The 21587-nt window shown below is 37.2% G+C and overlaps 1 protein-coding gene across 1 annotated transcript; it reads left to right on the top strand.

Moving 5' to 3' along the window:
• The first annotated feature begins 4691 nt into the window (after positions 1 to 4691).
• GXYLT1 (glucoside xylosyltransferase 1) lies at positions 4692 to 20761 on the top strand. Its single transcript, XM_026050281.1, has 7 exons — positions 4692 to 4780; positions 8463 to 8637; positions 9510 to 9635; positions 10316 to 10567; positions 16961 to 17084; positions 17419 to 17591; positions 19048 to 20761. Exons 1-7 carry the CDS (start codon positions 4728 to 4730, stop codon positions 19207 to 19209), a joined length of 1065 nt encoding a protein of 354 aa, XP_025906066.1. The 5' UTR covers positions 4692 to 4727; the 3' UTR covers positions 19210 to 20761.
• The last annotated feature ends 826 nt before the right edge of the window (positions 20762 to 21587 follow it).

Consider the following 21587-nt stretch of genomic DNA (forward strand, 5'->3'; position numbering starts at 1 on the left):
TTTCATCAGAATTTCACCAGGAGGCAATTTTTGTGCCTTAAGAAGCTGTACTAGAAGCATCTAAACTTTTATAAGTTTTGTCCACATTTTTGAAAGCACAAATCGTTGAATGACTTGAAGTTGATTTTTTTTTTCTTTTAATCAGCTGAAATTCTGGCAGTTGTTATGGCTAATAAATCTTGTTCTGCATAGCAATGTTCTAAATTAATAAAACACTAGCTCTTTAATTGGAAAAATATTGATTTTTCTATATCTGACGTCTAATCTTAAATTTGGAATCACCTGTATTTTTTAAAAAAGCTGTTTCTTTTCTGACCAAATACGTTCAAACAAATTCATGATATTGCTGCAGATATTCAGAAAAAAGATTCCTCGAGAGAGTCATAGCTTCTCGCTATAACCAGAGTTGAATTGAGCAGCTCTTTTATTCGCAACTTCTGACTCCTGTCAGTAGGAGCAGGAAGGAACTTGAAAACATCAACTTCCCACCTTGCTGCATGTGCAGGATGTACTGCAGGAGAGCCACGAAAGAGCTCAGTCAGTCAGTTCTTGCACTTGATTCATGTCATCAATTCAAAGCTCACAGAAATACATTAGTCTTGTCTCAAGTCAGTTGATAGCAACCCCGACCGTTTAGACAAACTTAAATTTGCTGCAAAGTTATAGTAGCATAAAATATGCTCTCTCACTTGAAAAGTATACTTGGTGAAAGCTGTGATCTCCATTAGTTGTAAGGCCCCCTCTGTGCTTACCAAAGATGTCTTCACCACTTATTTTGGGAGCTTTATAAAGTTAAAATATGACTTGTTTGAACTCGGGGCCATAGTTTTAGTGAATGTGACATACATTGGTAATTCTGCATGTGAATTTAATATTGTCCTGAATCCTTGTTTTTCCTCTTAGACACCTTTGCTAAGAACAAAGCTTTTTAATAGTTGCATTGAAGCTAAATTAGCAGTTAAAGATGATTAAATTGCTGATTGTCTAAAGCAGTACCTTGAATGGTGAGTCTTTGGTTGTCTCTGATTCCAGTGCTTTGAGTTTTGTATTTTTGTATTTCTTTATATTTTTGGGCAATATATTTTTGGACATGTGAGGAGTTGCTGAATCCAGCAATGTGATAAAGATGAGGCTGCCATATCTGTGTGTTCCCCAGCCCAGAGAGTGTGTTCCAGTAGTCACACTTGCCAGTACATGCACACATATATATGGATATAGCTGACCACATAGAACAGCCCAGAAAACATGGGGATTGTGCAGCTGCAAATACCGCAAGGAACCTGCTGCTGCTCCTCCACCTGGCTGATCAGGATAAAAGCCTCTTAGTAAAAGTGTATACAGTGTAGTCCCTTAGTAAGTGGCTTTCCATCAGTCTGTCCAGTATGTAGCTTCTAGCTCCACTGGTCTCCCAGGTTGCTGGGCCCTGTGTGTAGAAACCTGCCAGACTTGAGGCCCAGCCCCCCTTGTAGGTATTTGTGCCTGCTTGGACGTACAGACCTGTTGTGGATCTCCTATAGCTGCCACTAGACACTCTGCAGTCACTGACCATGGGGTAGCTTGGTCGCCCAGATGCTTCTTGTACGCGCAGATAGGTCTGTGTGATAGCTTGTCCAGACCTAAAGTGTTTAGTCAGCTCTCAAATACCAATCTGTCCCCTGTAGCTGGTTTGTAGCCCCTGATCTTTCTGATAGCCAACTCAGCCCCTCAGTCAGTCTGGTAGTTGGTTTGGACCTCCTGAATCTTCCCAGGACTTCTGATCTCTGCAAAGCCTGGTCTAGACTTATGGCATCTCTAATACCTGCTTCCAAAGAGTCCTCTTGTTCTACTTGCTGACTAATCTGGTTTGATATTTGCTAGTGATCGCTCATAGCAACCTATAGATCCATGTGCATTGTGAGCATACCCAGGTCTCTCCAGTTGCTGCCCCCACAGGCTTGTGGGCCCATATCATGCATGGCCCCTTTTCCAGATGGTGGCACTTGCACCCCCCTACACAGCCATGCATGCAGAGCACTCTTTCACTCGGGGAAATAAAAATTGAGTTTAATAAGGAGACTGTGCTGAGGAGGTTATCAACCAACTACCTGTCACATGTGACCACTTCTTTTTATCTCCCTCTTCCTCTATTTTCCTATGCTTGTTTCTCCGTAGAGGAGGCTTGTTTCTCCCTAGAGGAGGCCTTTCCTCCTTGGCCCTTCCCCTAGGCATCCTTACTGTCGTCCTTCCCCAAACCCCATACTTTAGGTTTCCCATGGTCTTAAAATACTCTTCCCCTGAGACCCATAATGAGCCCTGTGCACCCTGTCAGCGTCTCCTGTTGACTCACCTGGGCGGATTGCTCTGCTGTGGGAGGGCTCTGAGGAACCTGGTCATCGGGTGCTACAGGCCCTGATGAGGGTGCTGGACACCTTCCACCTGCCACCCTTGCTTTCTCTTCCTTTTGTGTTTATGGAGATCGGCCTTAATCACATAACCTAATATTAAGGAACAGAATATACGCCCAAGTGCTGTAGGTGACAATTCCTGCCTGACCAGTACACTTTTCAATAACTGCTCTACCTGTTTTAATGAAGAAGAAATGCATCACCTGGGCTTTGCAAATCATTTGTGACATTGTCTTCCAGGATTTTCATAGATTTGTTCTACTAGCTTTGGAGTAAAAAATAATCTCAGTGAACAACTTTTAAAATTATATTATTGTGAATAGCAGTAAGAAAATGCTGTCTGATTTCAGTCTCCTATTCCTTTCTATCTGAAAGCCTTATGGAAAGTTGTAGCAAACACTCGATCGACAGAGACTTTGATTTGCAGGAACAAGTCTTAGTCCAGCATTAGGTTAATTACCTGCCAGTATTATACAGGTGTATCTTAACACAGTAACAGTTTTTGTTTGAAACAAAGGAAATATATGAACCAAATCCAAGGCTGACAACCCTGCCATATAGCTAAATGAGGTATGGGGAAGTGGAAAAGCCGAGAAATGGCTTATTTCAGCATTAATTTGAACTTGCTGCTCACCAAGCTAGTTTGAATAAGATAGTAGCTTAAGGCAACTAAGGAAAAAACAACTGTTGTAAGAGCTTGAAGAAGGAACTCAATGTAATAATCTTCCAAAGTAGATGATGTTTTTTGAGACACAGTCTATTAATTTGCTCTAAAACTAGTGAGAGATGGTTACTTCAGAGAGGTACACAATGGAGGCTGTAAAGATTGTTCTTCAGATAAACAGAAGTTCTTCATGTGCCTTGAGATCCTTCAGAAACTTCAAAAGCTGGAAAAAATAATGTAAGAATCTGGCAGAGAGAACTTGTGGTTTATACCATGCATTTTTTACAGAGATGCATATATAGCGATCAAAATGCACATGACCTTTTTTGCTATATGGATATTTATTTGTAGAGACCATTCACAAGATAGAAGTATCTCAAAAATGCTTTTCTTTACGTGTGTCTCTACAGCATATAGTGTTAGTACCAGATAGTATCTACCAGAGGACTGTACCCTTCCAGCACTCTGATGTCCTCTGAAATGTCTTGTGTTCTTGCTAGGTCGTTTTTTCTCAAGTGTCAGTTCTAAGAAAAGAAGATCATTTCTGATCCTGCATTAATCTAGGAAATCTGGTACTCACAAAATATTGGCTTTTATAAATTTCAGATGACATTACCAAGATGGTGCTGATTGATTTCAAACACACAGAACTAGCTTCCAGCACAGTTTTCTGTGCTGTAGTCCTTGAGTATCCTATTATTGAAATTGTGTGTGCTTTTCCTTCTTGCCTATGTCTTCCGTTTTCAAATACTAATTTTCAAAGGAGGGTAAACACTATTGGCACTACAGGAAGTCACTCAGAAGTATACCCCTTGTTTTGAATTATTCCATTTCCTCATTTAAGATTTTAAATCTTGATACTTGTTTCCTCACCGGACTCCTTGAATATGCACTTCTATTGCTCTTTAAAATGCTCCCTCTGTTATTGCTGCATAAAATTTTGTGGTGGACCAGTAAAACCTGCTCTTCCAGTTGCTAGTGTAGCACAAATCAAGGGATCATTAGTCTTGTCATTTGTATGGAGGAGGAAGATTTGTCAGATGTGATTATTTCTGTATTGAACTTTGTTAAGAAATAGTGGAATTCCTTGTCATTGAAAAACCTTTTTCCTTAAAAATTATTTCTGCAGGTTTGTATGGAATAAAGAGTTGTGAGTGAAAAGGGACTGTGTTTAAATGGACAGTGTTACTTTGAAAGTGAAATTTGGCCACCTCTGAAATCAGTATAGGTATTGGAAAGGTGAGAGCCGAGGAACTGCTGCCTTCCCTTTCATTACCCGTGGCCCCACACAAAGGAGAGAGCATGGGATGGCCCCTGCGAAAATTCCAGCCACTTTGTTTTTTTTCTTTCTTTATTTTTCAGGAAAAAAAAAAACAGGATGGAGAGGAAGGGTCAAAGTCAGGTTGGGAACCATTATTTCCTTAAAATAATTCCTCCTAATTGGCACCTAATACATCCTCTTTGTGTATATTTTCAACTAATTTATCATTGTTTTAATAAACAGTTGATTATCCAATGTAGGCAGTCTTCTGCTGGGCAATTAACTATTCTAGTTATGTTTAAATTAGAAAATAATCCATTTAATTTTGCCATAAAATCAGTAACATTCATATAGGTTATCTCTGTCTTATCCTGTTAGGTGTAAGAGTTTGTCTGTATCAGTCTGGAATTCCTATTGGATGCTGCCCTCTGATGTTTGTGGAAAGAACTGCTTTTGGGAAGCTGCTTTTAGGTAGGCTCTGCCATTAAATAGCTCTTTATTATGCAATTGCAGACAGGTACAGCTCAAGTAATTTTGGCTGTTTAGCAAGCTGACAAAGTAATACTTCGATTGCTTCACACGTGCTATTTTGTGCTTATCCTCAATTGAGTTTTTAACACATTAGTCTCAAAGTGTTGTTTCAAAGAATAGATTTTTCTCTCTTTTATTATTTTCTTACATAGGGATTTCCAAACCTAGGTAAAAAGTAATTTGACTATAATGAAAAGTTACGGATGAGTTACCATTTTTGATAGATAAAACTTCTTGCAAGATAACATACAACAGGCAACAACCCGTGACATAACCTAAAATAAAAACTGGCAGATATGCTTAGTAGTTAAATCTCTTTTTTTTTTTTTTAATTGAAGATTCTTTATTTTGTAAGTATTACATCCCGAAGTGCTGAAACCACTATTTTCAAATGTACTTTAAGAATAAATGTGCTACAATAGATATATAACATGTCCTTAAAGATGCATTTTCATCAAGAAATTTAGAAGTTTTCGTGCAGTTGTCCATATGCATTAGGTTGTTGAGGTTGTGAAAGCAGTTTGGCAGAAAAGCAAGAAGGTTATAGTGTGTGTATATATATGTTCCATATACAGTATAATCTCTAATCTGTCTATAGCAAACTATACCATGATACATTTCAGAAGAATTAACAGTGGATTCAGCACAGAAATACTTCAGGGCCTGGCCTGCACCATCTTTTAAAGTGTGTGTTTTTGTTCACATGATGTCAAAGGGAATAGTTTTTAATGTGTTTCCTGACCGGGGGCGGGGGGCTATCATATTTGTCCTCAAGTGCTCAACTCTCCAAATCCCATCATGGCTCCTTGCTCAGTACTGGGCTAGAGGTGCCTTTTTGCTTTAATCCTTCCATTTTAATTACCTGAGATTTGTCCTCCAGAAAACTACGTCTTCCACTTGAATTATCAGTTTATTTTTATCTTTTGAAATTAGGAATCTCATTTTTTTTCTTACTAGCCCAACATAATGCGTGGTTTGTATTTCATTCTGTTGTTGAACTTTACAACTTCTGTGCTAAGTTCTTCTAGACCATTACCTCAGACTGCTAGGAATTAGAAATGTGCATGTAAAATTTGCATTTATATTTTGAATCTTTTCATGTTGCCTTTGGATGCTTTTTTGTAAGTATTTCCCAAAATACTGAGGAAGAAAAAACACATGTTGGAAAAAACAGCTGCAGTGGAGAGTGATGGAGAGAAGGGAGAGGAAGGCTCTGGATCAGAAGGGAGGAGTAGAGAAAGGAACAGTTGAGGGTGGATAATTCTGAAGGGAAATGAGTCCTGCATAGTTGGAAGAGGGGAATGAGGCAGGAGACATGGCACAGACACCTGGCTTTACTGCTGAGCCACAGTAATTGCAAAGGTGAGAGAGCAAAGTCTGGCTCTCAAACTCTGTGCCCCGCTGCTAGCAGCAGCAGGAGGAAGGAGGAATGAAATGGGGTTGGTGGAAGCTTCACCCAGTAGCTCGAAGCAGTGACCTCCTGGATGGAGGTGGACAGTGATTTCCAGGTGGGAATAAAGAGCACTACGTGAAGAGAGAGGAGCAGTAGTGAGGCCTGATTACAAAAAAAGAGCTGTGATAATTGGTGCACTGTGTGCAAGGAAGTCAAATGAAACTTAAAATCACTAAAGGATGTTTATTTACACAATCTGCAATGAAGCCACATGGTGCTGGAGTCTCCCTGCTGCCTTAAGCCTCTGAGGCCTCCTCTCTCTCACCGTTTTCTTAGTTAAGTGGTTCCCATAGAGAACTGTTGCCTTTGCTTTTTAATGTCTTATTCTTCCACCTGTTCCAGGGACAAAGCTTTCTATTGTGGGTTTAGGAATCTAGGTCCTGCTGTTTCCCCAGGTTCTCAAAATGGAAGTACAATTTGGTTTATTAGTTTTTTTCTAAGCTTTTTTCCTGAGTTTTTTTTTTTTACTCTTCAAAAATGTGTTTATTTAAGTGCAAAATAAAGATTGTGAATTCACAACATCTATGGACTCAACAGAAATTGCATGTGCACAAAGTGTCTGTAAAGGCATTAGAATATCAGATTCTTTTTGTATTTTGGCTAGAAATCTTTTGTTTACAGATATTACTGGATATTAAAATAATGAAATGAGGTCTTTGAATGTCAGTGTTGTGTTCTAGAGTTAAATTGCCATATTTTTTATCAAACCTTATTCATGGGAAGCCACATGTTACATGTGATTCAGGCTTGTCTTTCAGTTATGCATTTTTTTGAGGTTATGCCCTTATTTATCAGAGGAGCTTGCAATATCACTGTAGGCTCTCATGACCTCAGGGCTTAATTACTATAATTCCCTTTTCAGTGGATTAGTGAGGAGGCTAATCTGCTGCTTGCAGCTTGCTCAGAATGCAGCAGGGCAATCAGCTGTGGGTCTCAGCTACCACATTGAGGTTGCTTTGCTGCTTTGTATCAGCTACCTACTTCATGGCAGGCTAAATTAACTTTATTTATGTATAAAGGTCTGAATGGCATGCTTTGGTTATGCTTATTTTTATTTTTATTAACTATTTTTCTGATTTTGCTGCAGCATTTCTAGTAGGAGTGGAGTAAATCCTACGAAGGTAGCTGTGTGCACATGGGTGGCAGTGCCAAGTAGCTCTGGAACTGTAATTGTAATGGAAAGCATAGAGAGTGGCCCATGTGACCTGTCATAAAGTTACTAAAATATAAGTGGCTTGTGCATTGGAGAAGCTTTAGGGTACTCTAAACATATACGCAGGATTGTTAGACAAGGTCTTTGAGGAACCCTTGTCCTGTTGGACTGATATCTGGAGGTCAGGTAGGATAGTCTGGGTCTTAATAAATAACACTGTGTCCATGTAAATCAACTGGATCAAGGCCTAGATGGTTACTGGGAAATAGGACGAGTTGCTGCTTAGAGTCCATTGCCTCTTCCCTGGATTTCCACTGACCTGGATGCAATCTCACATCAGCACTTTCACTTAGGTGTCGTAATATAAATCCTACCTGACATAGTATCCTTTGTCATTTTAAAGGAAAATTTGTTTCCAGTTTGATTTGTGATGATGTTTTAACAATAAATTAGGCAGAGATTATGTACTGGAAATCAGTCCTGGTTTTGTTTTGAAGTGTATCTCTTTTTGGCAAGTTTCTAAGGATGGATAGCATGTTTGCCAAGTGCTTCTCTATTGTTGCTAGCTTAGGGAAAGACCTTTCTAACCTCAGAGAATTTTATATCTGTGTAACTTGGAAAGCTGTAGTTTAATGTTTTCAGATATTAATGGCCTTTTCCCCTTAATCATATGCATATAATTCAAGTATAGAATATTCAGCTGCTTTGAAAGTTGGAGCTGATCTGTTTAATACCTTTTTTAATGAAATTAATGTCTGTATTTGACATATCTAGTTTCTGTACAGGTCTTCCCCCCATTTTTTGTGCCTCATGGGCTAGGGTGGCGTGTGGTGTGGAGTAAGCTTAAATTTAAACCTGCAAATGAAGTGTAACGCTGCAGTTTTGTGTTCTGTGATCCTTTGCTGATTTAATTAAGATAAAGGATATTTTGTTAGATTGCCTGCTTCAGTAAATAGAGCTTTTGTTTCAAGTTGTGCGAGGAAAAACGCCAATTGAAAAAAATGTTTTTGTGTTAGATATGATTATATGAAAACCCATCCTCCTGAGAAAATGCATCTAGCCGTGGTTGCCTGTGGTGAAAGACTCGAAGAGACTGTTACTATGCTGAGATCAGCCATGATTTTCAGCATCAAACCACTCCAGTTTCATATTTTTGCTGAGGACCAATTGCACAAGAGATTCCAGGACGTGGTAAGTAACCCAAATCATGGAGCTTATTGATTTGTAGTAAAGCTGGAGTAATATGTAACAATGTTTCTGGCAACTTGGGTGATAGTTGTTGGATATAGTAAAAATGTGGAGGTCTGAAGAAAAGTTAATACACAGATCTTCAATAACACTGTGTTGGCATGGGTGTATTAACATTATTTTCCTAGCCTTCCTTATTTGTCACCTTGCATTTTTAACAGAAAGTTGTATTCAGAACAGAAACCAATTATCTCATTGACAAAATAATTGAGAATTATCTTCTATTCTTGAGAATTATTTTCTATTTAAAAGCATTTTTTGAGAGAAAATAAAGTCTGTCTTTATATCCGTGTGCTTACAGTATGAGTCAGCCTTGTATTGTCTAAGCAATGGAAAACATCCATCCCTGAAGATGTGATTATTTCTTATTTTAGTAACTTTCAGCTAATGACTACCACATTATGACAAGAGTGACATTATTAGGAATATACTTATCTATGAAGGATTTTCCTATCTTTGCACCTGAATGTGCATACTTTGAGTAATTATGGCCAAGTTGGATAAGGTTATTTTAGTTTGAGATATACTTCATTGAAAGCAAGCTAAGAGAAAAAAAGGAAATATTTTATTTGATATTTTACGTGTTATTTAATTTTATTTGTTTTCATCATACTGGCCTGCAGATACCACTTTATTTTTAAGCATTTTGATTATTTGACCTATTTATTTATTTACTTTGTCACTTAGAAAGCAGTTCTGTTTTGGGAGAGAGGAGTTGCAGCGTGTTCATTATCAATGGGAATTGGAAATGCTTTATTTTTTATTGTAGATTTAGATTGTAGTAACTTTTTTATGATCTCTTCTTTTTCATCTAGCTTGATGACTTCCCCTATGAAGGAAAAGTAAACTACACATTATATCCAATAACATTTCCAACTGAGAGTGCAGCAGAATGGAAAAAGCTCTTTAAGCCATGTGCTTCACAAAGACTATTCTTGCCAGTAAGTTAAATCTCTTAATAGAATAGTATGTAAATTTTTTTAGGAGTTATCAGGCTGTCTTTGTTTACTTCTTTATCAGGCACTCTTTATCTTACTACTTTATTTTTAGTGAAAAATCAGTACTCCTAAAAGTGTCTTCTTTTAGGAGCCTCCAGAAACACTGTAAAGTTAACCTTATTCTTCAGTGACAGTAATATACTAAGGAATAAAATTCTTTTTCATGCATGTTCCATTGCTCAGTATCCTCAGTGAGTGTCTAACCTTCAGTGGGTCTTACCTCTCAGAGGCAAAAGTTTGTCACACCCCATCTCCTCATATATTTGGAAAGTTTCATGCTTGCACAAGTCAGGAAAATGGAAGAAAAAGTAGTAGGTTCTTGTAGCCAGAGTGTTTCATGTAGCCTTTTCTTTACTGATAGAGCAAAGACTTGAGAAATTGTGCTTCAGCCTGGGAGAACAGCAGCAGTGGCAGCCGTCTGGGGACAGTACCCCGTCCTGTGTGGCTGCCTTCCATGTCTCCCCCTGGTCAACCAGGGGCCAGGGAAGTGCAGGAGCAAAAGGAACCAGCGAGGGACCGTTTGTCATAATGTGTCACCTGACCCACAGGCTGCTCCTGTGTTATGAAAAGCAACTCATTAAAACTGCTTATAAAGTTTGCTTTTAAACTTCTTTCCCTCACAGTTAATCCTGAAAGATGTCGATTCGCTATTGTATGTTGATACTGACATCCTATTTCTGAGACCTGTGGATGATATTTGGTCTTTTCTGAAGAAGTTCAACTCCAGTCAGATAGCTGCAATGGCACCAGAACACGAAGAACCTCGCATCGGGTGGTATAACCGCTTTGCTAGACATCCCTTTTATGGAGTCACTGGAATAAATTCTGGAGTCATGTTGATGAATATGACACGTATTAGGAGAAAATATTTCAAGGTAAGTATGTTATTTCCATTGCATTTTCAGTGTTTTTATGTCTTTTAATTCTGTCATGTTTGAAATGCACGTCGAACAATCATTTTCAAAATATTTCTTCTCTTTGGAATAAAGTTGTAAAAATAGTTCTGGTTAGACTGGTAACTGGATTGTGTGTGTATACATATATATGCACATATCTATATATTCTGTTCACTGTAAACATGAAACACCTGCTGCTTAAGACTGCTTGTTTCTTTTTTGAATTCTGGAAGATAATGCAACTTGATACAATGTGTTGCTTTAATTATGTTTGCCAGCAGGTATTTCACTGTTTTCACTTCACATTAGAGATCTCAGAAAATAATTAATAAATACTGTACAATAAAATTCAAAAATCTCTGTATATAGTTACGTGACCAGGAGGTGGTGCTAAAGCATTTAGTAAGTTACTGTAACTCTACTGTTTCTGAATTTTGATCTTTTAAAATGTAACCAGGTGCTTATCAACATATGTATCTTATGATTTATTTCCTCATAGCTTCCAAAGAGAAATAACTTTATGAAATTACTTCTTCAGTAAAGTATGCAGCAACAGAAATAGTCATTGCTTCACAAGTCTTTCCTATGTGCTTAAAAAATAAGTACAAAAACAATATTGCATGATTATGATAGGTGAAAAAAAGAAGTACTTCTGTCTGTATTTTACATGTTAAAACAAGCACTGAAAGAGGTTGGAATTCAGAAGGATGGCTAGGTTGTTGTAGTCAAAAGCTATTTGAAGAGTCTAATAAGTCTATATATGAAAATTTAGGTCAGTGAATATTAGGTAGACTCATAAATAGAAGTTCAAAACACATTTGGCTGCCCGGGGAGGTTGTGGAGTCTCCTCTGGAGGTCTTCAAAACCCGCCTGGATGCCACCCTGTGTCCTGTGCTCTGGATGTCCCTGCTTGAGCAGGAAGGTTGGACTAGGTGATCTCTAGAGGCCTTTCCAACCTTAAACATTCTGTGGTTCTGTGAATATTGCATCTCTTCCTTGGTAGCTGAGGGCTGGAATGTTTTCCAGATCCTGAGGATATCAGCTCCATATTCTTGTTCTTCCCAGGCTTTGTTTTTATTATGCAATGAAATCTGTGAGGTTGATGAACCAAAACAAGCCTTATGGCAGATGAACTTCTTTATAATTGCTCTTTATTATGGAGATGAACGTCTATGATTTATAAGATCTCAATTGTTTAGCCAGGCTGGTTTGCAGTTAAAACAAGGCAGAAATTTATGCCCTTTTCTGGAGATCCTGCTGGCAACTTGAGCCTGCTTATGATGCCCATTTTTCGGGGTTATGTGGGCCACTGAACCACTTCTGTGTCAAGGAAGATGTGCTGTAACTGTCACAGAGGACTGAAACAAAGACATCTTGAATTGCCTGGGAAGCTTCTTGCTGCTCCTTCTCAAATTGTCCAATATAGACTGTAGTAAGCAGGTCTACCTGAATGATTGCAGGCTCTGTGTTCATTCAGTTAAGAAGTAGGAGCAGAGACTGGAGGTAACTGCCCAATTCTGTGCCGATATGCTGAATATTCAGTATTATGAAAGGGCACTTAAACAAGAGAGGCAGAAGCAGAGCAAAGCTTCCCAACAGCATATCAGATGATTCCAAGATTTTTCTGACGTCTTTAGTTAATAAAAATTGAAAACGCAATTAAATAATCCTTTTGCCTGCCCCAGTCTGCTTGTTTGGGATGTTACATACACAGCACTTTCTGCCTTTTGCCTTTAGCTGTCATCATCATAGGGATATACTGTCTTTTCAAGCTTAGATATCTCTTTTCTTGTTCTCACCCATCTTCTGTCTCCTGGACATCATAGGTGTCTGGGATTTGCCTGTATCGACTGTAATTATTCCTAAAGTATTTCAGACTAACAATGTATATGCCAAAATATAGTCTCCTCCTTGCTTAATGCATAAAAAAGACACCATGTTTTGTATAGCAGTTCTTTTCAGTTTCATCTTGATTCCTTAGCTGGTTTTTTTTGTTTGTTTGTTTGTTTTTTTGCATTAATTTAATCCTTTTCCTTCACTTTCTGTACCTTTTTTCCCCTGCTTTCATGATCATGTATATCTCACTTGGACTCTTATACTGATTATCTGAAGCACGAAACAGGTCAGTTGTTTGGGTGCCTTGTTGGATACATTTCTTAATTCAGAACCTGATCCTATCATCTTTCAAGCCCTTATAAAGCAAATGATATGTATAAGACTGAGCACTAATTTTCAGGTATTTCAGTATTACTCGCAAATGCAAAACTTGCTGTTTGTTCAAGCTTTGAATTCATTCTCTAGCATGACTGACTTACTAATTCCTTTTTAGAACTTGACTAAGTTTTAACAATTTTTATGAATGTTATAAATTGCATGGGAGACTTCAGGTTCCCTTAATGAGCTCAGAAACGTTTACTACTTTCATGGGGAGAAAAATGAAATTCCAGTGAATTCAGCTTTCTAATGTTCTGATATGACCCTGGAGAAGAAAGGAATATTAGAAAGGAATATTTTTAGGATTAAGTGAGAAGACCAGGGGCTCTGTGGCTTCCCTAGTGCCTGACACAGAAGCAAGTAAGGCAGGAGAGATGCAGCAGAGCCTGAGGAGTGGTCTGCAGTACTGCCAGCTTGAAGAACCCAATATCAAGCCCTTGTGTTGTTCAACATCTGCAGTAGATTTCCACTGGAACAAATGTTCTTGCTCTCTAATATCACGTAACGACGATTAAGTGTTCTAGTTAACAATAGTTTTAACCAGTTTTAAAGGCTGATAGACAGGGGTTTGGTTGAAGGATAGTGGAGGGTAATGGTGTCGCTGTGGCACTGCAGAGCTGTGTTCAGTTCTGCAACCCAGGGGAGCGATTCTGTGCAATACATTCTTGGGAGACGCTTAAGCCCCAGCTGTGCACTCAGGCACTAAACTGCCCAGGCATCATACTTTAACAGTATGAGGTTTTGGTAGTCCTGGATACTTCCATAAGATGATAGATCTCTGAATTGATGCTTAACTAGCTGGGAACTAGAGCGTTTGTCTAAAAAATGAATGTTCTGAATCGGGGCTTTTTTCTTCAGTCTGGTGGACTTGAATCTTCCTCCATTAGAGCATCTCCAGGCTGACATGCATGAGCTTGTTTAGCATCTATCTTCTGTTACCATAATGGATATGTAAGAGTCAGGAGGAACCAGAAGATGAATAAATAAAACGGACAGCTTGACCGTGGCTGTAATGCCCTTCTTGGTAATGTGAAACGTGTAGTTCTGTGTACCCCTACAGGATTTAGTCTGTTTTTATCTAGTTTTTATTCAAAACTCAATGTTCTCAGGCCTGCCAAGCCTTTTAGGCAAACTTCTGAGCCACTTGGCTGTGGTGCCAAGTAGAAGCTGTTCCTATTTGTGCTATTCTCTTGCTCTTACTGTCTTGGTCCTACTGTTTTTGTCCATTGTCTATGTTTTTTATGAGAGCTTGAGGGAATGTATACACATATAACTATAATGGATAACTGTGTGTATATATATATATTAAAAAAATGATAACTATAATGTAACTATAATAACTATAATTTCTGTGACTGTTCAGGATTGCTTAAGTCTGTACTTCCAAGGAATGTGGTGAGCCTGCAAGAGCAAATCCTTCTAAAAGGGAGTCCTGTCCTTTACCTGCAGCTTTCCCCATCTTATGCTCTTTAAGTTGTTCTCACCTCTGGTGTTTTGGGATCCTTTCATGATCCAGTTAGGTTGGACAGCAGAAGAGCAGAAGAAGCTTTCTGCTTGTTACTGAGGTAATCAGCTCACAAAGAAATCTGTTAAGGCAAGAACAAGATTGCATCAGGTAAGCAAGGGAAGGCAACTTTCTCTCATTTGGTCTTAAGGAGGTTTAAAAGTGGCTTTGTTGTTTGTGCAGCTGCAGTTTCTTTGGATATTGTAAGGTTTATTTGGATATTTTTCCTCAACACTGTATTTTCTTGCAAGAATTAAGAGGGATGCAGAACTAGGTGTTTCACTGAACAGCTGCTGTAGGCCTGACCTCAGGCTTGGCAAGGTAGAAGCCCTCTGGGACAGAAATAAGCACTGACTAATTAAAGCAAAACATTATAATAAATCAAAAGTATTCAAGCAAATATCCTAATTTCTTTATGTATATTATGTTCTTAATTAAGGTTCATTCCATTTGAAAAACATGGACCTTTGAGGGTTTGTACAGCCTGCCTGTACCTGCTTGATGGCACAAAAAATGCTCAGCCCTGTTTCTTTCACAAACATCTTTAACTTTCTCTCTCATCTGTTAGGTATTGGAGATCAGTTTTATCTTCTGGAAGCATTGAAGCTTTTGTGTAGCTGTCAGTCTGCTTCATTTTTACTTGAGTAACATTTGAAGATCTTTCATGTCATCAGTATTGACTGAATTCTGGCATTGTGCACATTCTGTTTAACTCGCTCTGAGTTAGATTAGAGCCTTGCACAGGAAGTTATATAACACTATGAATGATTTCCCTTGCTTGGAGTGATTCCTGCACTAGTTTTATTATACATCATTGTTAATAAATAAATATATTACTCTTATACAGAGGTTATTGAAATATTAGAATTTCTAATTCTTAAATCTAATAGCACTATTTGTCAAGCAGTATTGCTCCTAGACAACTGGCAGTGCGATTGCATGCTGCTCTCCACTTTATATCTCTCTGGAATATACTCTGCATTTTACTGCTATTAAAACTGCATGGGTTAAATGAAAGTTATATGAATTGATGGCTCGAACAATTTAAAATAATATCTTTATGGGTTGCTCTGAAGATTTTTTTTTTTTTTTTACTACGTTATGCTCTCTTATGATTATCCCGGTAGCAGTGCGCTAGTTTAATTTGTTTTTTAAATTGAAGCCCTGAGTTTAAACCTCAAGTCAGTGTTCTGCAGGGCCAAGTTCTGGTGAGCTTGGAACCTATATTCATTGTGCTGCAGGCTGATTTGCTTGTGGGAAGGTTTTAGCTTCCCACTAAGTCCCTGTTTGCTTTTGCTTCATCACCTTGCACTGAGCCTAATGATGGCTCTTCCTAGAGAGCAATTCTCACGCGCGCGTTTCTCAGGCCTACTCTCATCAAATACTTGCAAGCAATCACAATCATAAATTTTTCAGGGAAGAAGGGACAGTAATATCATTCAGTTTGGCTTCTTGGATAATGTAAGCTATAGATCAGCTTTTGTATTAGTTCCTGCCTGAAGTCTGATAGTATTTCTTTTTAAGTCTTTGTTTCTGAAAGCCCTTCATACTTGATGGCTGAAATGATTTGAAGAAAGTCTTAAAAAAAAAACCTTGGCAAGTCTTTGATACTGAGATTCTAAAACTGAATATGGTACCTCAGGTAATGCATTTTTGTTTCTTTACATGGTATTTCTGTAGACACATCCCAGAATGTACTGGAGTTCTCATTTTTTGTTTGTTTGTTTTTGTTCGTTCGTTTGTTTAGTGGGGGCCAGTCTTTTGCCAACTTGTTTTAAAAGAATCAAGAGTGACTTCTTCTCTTTCAGGAATTTTTTTCATGAGGGCCCATTATTCCATCCTCTTTCTCCCAACTGAGAGAGGTTTTTGAGGGAGCAGCCGCATTCCTTTTCTGTGTTAGCTGGCCACAATTGTGGCGGGAAGACTGGCAGTGGGCATTAGAGCATGCGGCCTGGTGCAGTGCGGTTGGTAGCACATTTGTGGTAAGGACGAGCTCAGTGCAGACCCACTTGCTGTGAGAAACACCCCTCAGCCATCCCTGAGAAGCCAACTTCCTTTTCCCATGAAGTCTGAAGGACACGGCTGTGACTTGATGTAAAACAGGAATTTGGGGAATAAGAAACCGTTGTGTTAGAGTCTTCACTACCCTTTGCTAGTGAAGCATTGTGCCTTTGTTGCAGAAGCTAAGGTTGACTGACTTAAAAATTGGTTTGACTTGATGAAAATGTTTTGAAAACCTTTTCTTATCTATTCCTTAATTATTATATTAATTATAATCTTTTACAGCTCTGAATGTAGGTGGATATTTAATAGCTAATTTTTTATTAAAACCAGCTAACTGAATTGATTTTTTTTTTCCACAGCCAAAGTAACACCAACTTGCTATTTTTTTTAGGACTATTGTATTTTGATGTTTTTGAGATGAATCTTGAAGACGAAAGTATTTGGCAGTTAGGAGACATTTGTGATTTTGCTTAACCTAAGATAATACTTAAATAAGTGAAGCAGAAATATTTGTTAGGTGTGATCATCTCCTTAAATTCTTACAGAATCTAGAGATTTGTAGTTTAGAGAAGCAAATTGCTGCAATTCTGTAGATCTTCACCTCTGTAATTATCATGAATGTGTGTATGTGTTTCTTTTTTATTTAATAGAATGATATGACAACAGTCCGGTTACAGTGGGGAGAAATTCTTATGCCACTGCTGAAGAAGTACAAGTTAAACATAACTTGGGGTGATCAGGATCTGTTGAACATTATGTTTTTTCACAATCCAGGTAAATTCACATTCATTCTAAGTCTAGCCTGACAAAAACAATCTTTTGTATGATGTTCTAAAATGCAGAAAAATATTATTTTCAACAGATTTTTTTGGTAAAAGTGCTTGAGACTTTTTCTCTCTCTCCTTTTTTCAAAAAAATGGTTTGCTTTGAGTTTTGGTGGACAGATCCCAGTAAAGTTTACTAAGTGTAATTAGTTGTCAGGTTTCGAAACAACTGCACGTAAGTCTATGAAGTAGTCTTTTTTGTTTGTTTTAAGATAGAGCAAAATTAATTCATTTCCTGAAAAAAAATCATATTTAATTCAGATTTCTTATAATTTTCTGAACAGAAAGTCTATATGTCTTTCCTTGCCAATGGAACTATCGACCTGACCACTGCATTTATGGGAGCAATTGTAAGGAAGCTGAAGAAGAAGGTATATTTATTCTTCATGGAAACAGAGGTGTTTACCATGATGATAAACAACCAACTTTTAGGGCTGTGTATGAAGCAATAAAAAATGTAAGTGTTTTCTCTATGCAAAGTTACTTGGTTTTTATCTACACTGGTGAATGTATTTTATAGGTTTTGTTCATACTCATTTTGATTGCAATAGATGTAATGTTTTTTCCTCTAAGTAATTCTAAGCATTTTAGTGATTTCAGTCATTTTCTATTTGGGTAGAATTCCAGTTTATTCCTTTTGTGATTAAAATCTTTTGAAATACTATATAGCCCGTATCTAGATGAGGTATCTAAAATGTTGCCTGAAATACTATATAGCCCGTATCTAGATGAGGAATCTAAGATGCTGCCTATAACTGTCATATCTATTTAAAAAATCTTTACCCCACCCCTTTCATAAGTGTATCTAATAGAAATATAGTGTATTAGCATGTGGAAATCAGCATCCAAAACTTCATTTTGCTGGAGATTTTAAAATGCAGAAAGAAACCACCTTCATCTCACAGATTCCCTGCAACTTTTTCACATTTTATTGTAGCTCAATTTGGATGTTAATAACAATTTTTGATACTGTGTTTTGATCTCTGTTGGAGATCCAGTGTATTAATGTGTGGCTGCTCCTTTAAGTACTAAGCACAATGAATTCTTTTCATCCTGCAAATGAGTCTTCTAATAAACTATTTATCACTGCATCAGTCTACTCGCTGAAGAGCTGTAAAGTTTAGCACTGATGTGTATTTTAATGTAGCAGGCTATTGTGTATGTATAACCTTCAAAATCAATAGTATATTTTAATGGTACTTTATTACTTGATGTCATATAGATATCAAAATGAAGAAATGTACTTTTGGGGGTCTGAGAATACATTGCACAGAAAGTGAATGTGTTTCCATAAAAATACAGTTTCTTTGTTTCCTTTGAGCATTGCCAAAAACCGAAGAAAATTATTTCTTTTTATTTATGATCCCATTTGGTTTATGAATATGCCAGGGAGAGTGTATAAAACATTGTTGATCCAGTGGTAATAAGATGAACAAAATTACACTACTTTGAAATGCTGTTTTAGACTATAATTTGTTTATAAAAAATACTGCCAAATTGAATTAATGACTTCCTTATTTTGTGTCCTTGTTAAATGTGGTGTGTATTTGACCATTCAGTCTAATGAAACTTCCTGCTTTCAGTAGTGCTACTAACTGGTCACATTGTTGTTTCATTACAATTTGATAACTTTTAAAGTGTACAATTCTTATGTTCCATTCAGGAAAGCAACACCACCAAAAAAAAAAAAAAAAAAAATCAACCTAATTGTAGATTTTTAATAATTCAATTTTTAATTTCCTCCTCACCTGTCTGGATGTGTTCATTTGCTAAAAACTAAAAAGTTCATCTGTTAGGCCTATTGAAAGTATTGAGAATATTTCTGTAATGTAGAGGTGGCTTTTAAACACTGTATTCGTAAGCTGTCTGTGAGAAAACATCTAATGTTTAATTTTTTTTAATCTTCTTTGCAGTATTCGTTTAGAGGTGACTTGGTTCATTCCCTGCTGCAGCCCCTAGAACTGGAATTACAGAAGACAACACATACATACTGTGGCAGAGTGTACAAAGTGTTCATAAAGCAGCTAACGAAAAGCATAAAAGATTTGTATGATAGAAGATCAAAGGGAAGGTGATTCTTACTCCAAGCTGTTAACAGAAGAGACTGAATATACCCACTGTTCGACAGGTGCAGAAGGTCTAATGTGGCTTGAATTAGCTCTTACTGTGCCCACAAAGAAGTTTACCAGTATGTATAGAAATGAAGAAAATATTTGTGCTATGAAGAATAAGAACTTTTTTCCTGCAAAAGTGACTTCTTTACTCTCTTGAAGTTTAATCATTGCTAATGTTTATGTTGGATCTGATGAGTTTAGATATTGCTGGCTCTTGTGGTCAGTAGTTTTAACCTTGCTTATGCTTAATGGTCAAATGAGCAAGGGACGGATGAGGAGGGCTGTGTTTGGAGAGTACCTCAGATTGTCCAGAATTCTGTTAAACTGTGAAAGTAGCAATAATCGAGTCAGCAGCACTAACCTCACTTTAAAAGCGTGAGCACGAAGTTGTTTACAAGTGCAGGAAGTACTTCTCAAAAAATGTGATAGAACCATTGACAATCTAGATGTGCCTTTGGATGTTCATCTCTTACACATGGAAATACTGTTTTGACAATCTTATTTTACTTAACGTAAACTGCACACTATACATAGAGAAATGAATAAGTAGTGTGTGATGCTGGTTTTTCTTGTCTGTAGATACTATGTCTTTGTTTTAATATACAGCGTTTGTTGCAGGATCATTGAGCCATCTGCCCAAATGATATGATGGTTAAGGGGATTTGGCTTTTAACAAAAATGCAAGACAAAGTTTTTTCTTATGATATTCTTAAAAAAAAAAAAATATGGTTTAATAGCTTTAAAGGGCATTTTTGGAAGTAGAGAGAACCCATTGGAAACCTGTCTCTGTTTTGTTATTAAGAATTATTCCGTGATGCTTATTATGGAATATTTTGTACACTAAAGTGAAGAATTGGAATAAGAGATCTGAGAGTTAATCAGACTGTATAATGGATTGGTTTCTTAACAGGTTTATCCTGTGTGTTTTAATACCATGGCTTTAAATTTGTCATGGTGCATGCACATCTTCAAGTGCATGATTTCGTTAATGCCGGTAGGGTGATAGTGATTTACAACAGACAAGATTTAGGCTCCTTTTTAGGTTATATAATATAAATTCCACAGAGAAACACATGAAGAAAAAGACCAAGCTCCAGTGTAAGAGTAAAATATTATTTAAAATTGCATGGTGTACTTGTATACTTGAACTTATTTCAGTTTGCTTGTATACTAGTATGTTTGACCTGAAGAACTGGGCTTGGGTAACCTAACAGATGAAGTCCTCATAAAGTGTTCTTCTGGATTTCAGATCTCTGCATAGTGAGCAGTGAATACGCTCTCACTGACTTGCACCTTCAACCCAACCCCATCTGAGAAAATGAATTTCTGTGGCCATTTCTTTGTCCAAAGCTGCCTGTCCGCAATGAATTGTAGATCCATGTGAGCTAGGTGTGTGCTTTAGTAGTATAAAAACACACTATGTTGTGAAGGCAGCTTAATTTTGTTCCCAGACCCTGCTGGCTCAGGATGTAATTGTCTGGGATAGAAAATGGAAGACAGTCTATCTTGCATTTAGTTGTTGTTTCTATTCCTTGTTATGTCATGTTTCTGTGTGTAAGATCTAGAAATCCATGTGAAGGTAAATACTGTTATTGACTGATTTGTAACTTGCAATGCATTATTTCATTATTTTTTTACATAAATACCGATTTTGTATTGGCTTGTCTTGAGCTTGTTTGTTTTATTTATACTGTGTTTGCATTTAGAAATTCTTTCTTTTAGCTTTTTTTCCTCTGTATTTGTTTTGCAGAAAACAAGCAGTTTTAATTTGATTTTCAATGTTTTACACATGTGCTTAGAACTTAACAAACCAAAAAAGAAGCTAAAAGCTTTTTAGCTAAAAGCTTTAAAAAAAAAGAAGAAGAAAAATATGAAAGTGAATGTTATCAGGAGCCTTTCAAGTTTTAAAAACATTATTTTTCTGCAGACATAGTAAGTAACCAACTTACTGGCACATTATGGAACTGTAGAAATATTTTTTCTTTATTTCTATTAACATTGAAATAATTATTATAAATGAGGATTCCTAGAAAAATACAAGCTTTGGAAAATACATATTTAGGTTGAATTAAGATGAATCTCTCTTCATCATGCTTGATCTATCTCTATATCCTGATGCCATTATCCTATCTCTATTTGAAGGAATCAGTTTGTTTCCAGAAGAGACTTATTTGAAGATGTATTAGCTCATTTGCATGAAATTCCATCCTTTGTAGGTAGTGTGAAGGACCAGTTATGCCTTACTGAACTTGGAACATCTTGACATGTGCAACTTGTAGTAGCTATGGTTATATATAAGGCTGTATAAGTTATGAAAGTGTTTTTATGATTATTTGTAG

This window comes from Nothoprocta perdicaria, unplaced genomic scaffold (genome assembly GCF_003342845.1).
Source record: "Nothoprocta perdicaria isolate Ctin4 unplaced genomic scaffold, notPer1 scaffold_67, whole genome shotgun sequence".
Taxonomy (NCBI): Eukaryota; Metazoa; Chordata; class Aves; order Tinamiformes; family Tinamidae; genus Nothoprocta; species Nothoprocta perdicaria.

What these genes read in the sequence shown, in the direction of transcription:
- GXYLT1 (XM_026050281.1), top strand. Translation starts at nt 4,728, where the DNA reads ATGCTGCCCTCTGATGTTTGTGGAAAGAACTGCTTTTGGGAAGCTGCT. An exon ending in ACAAGAGATTCCAGGACGTG is followed by an intron (nt 8,638 to 9,509) that starts GTAAGTAACCCA and finishes TTTTTCATCTAG; the next exon opens with CTTGATGACTTCCCCTATGA. An exon ending in TATGTTTTTTCACAATCCAG is followed by an intron (nt 17,085 to 17,418) that starts GTAAATTCACAT and finishes TTTTCTGAACAG; the next exon opens with AAAGTCTATATGTCTTTCCT.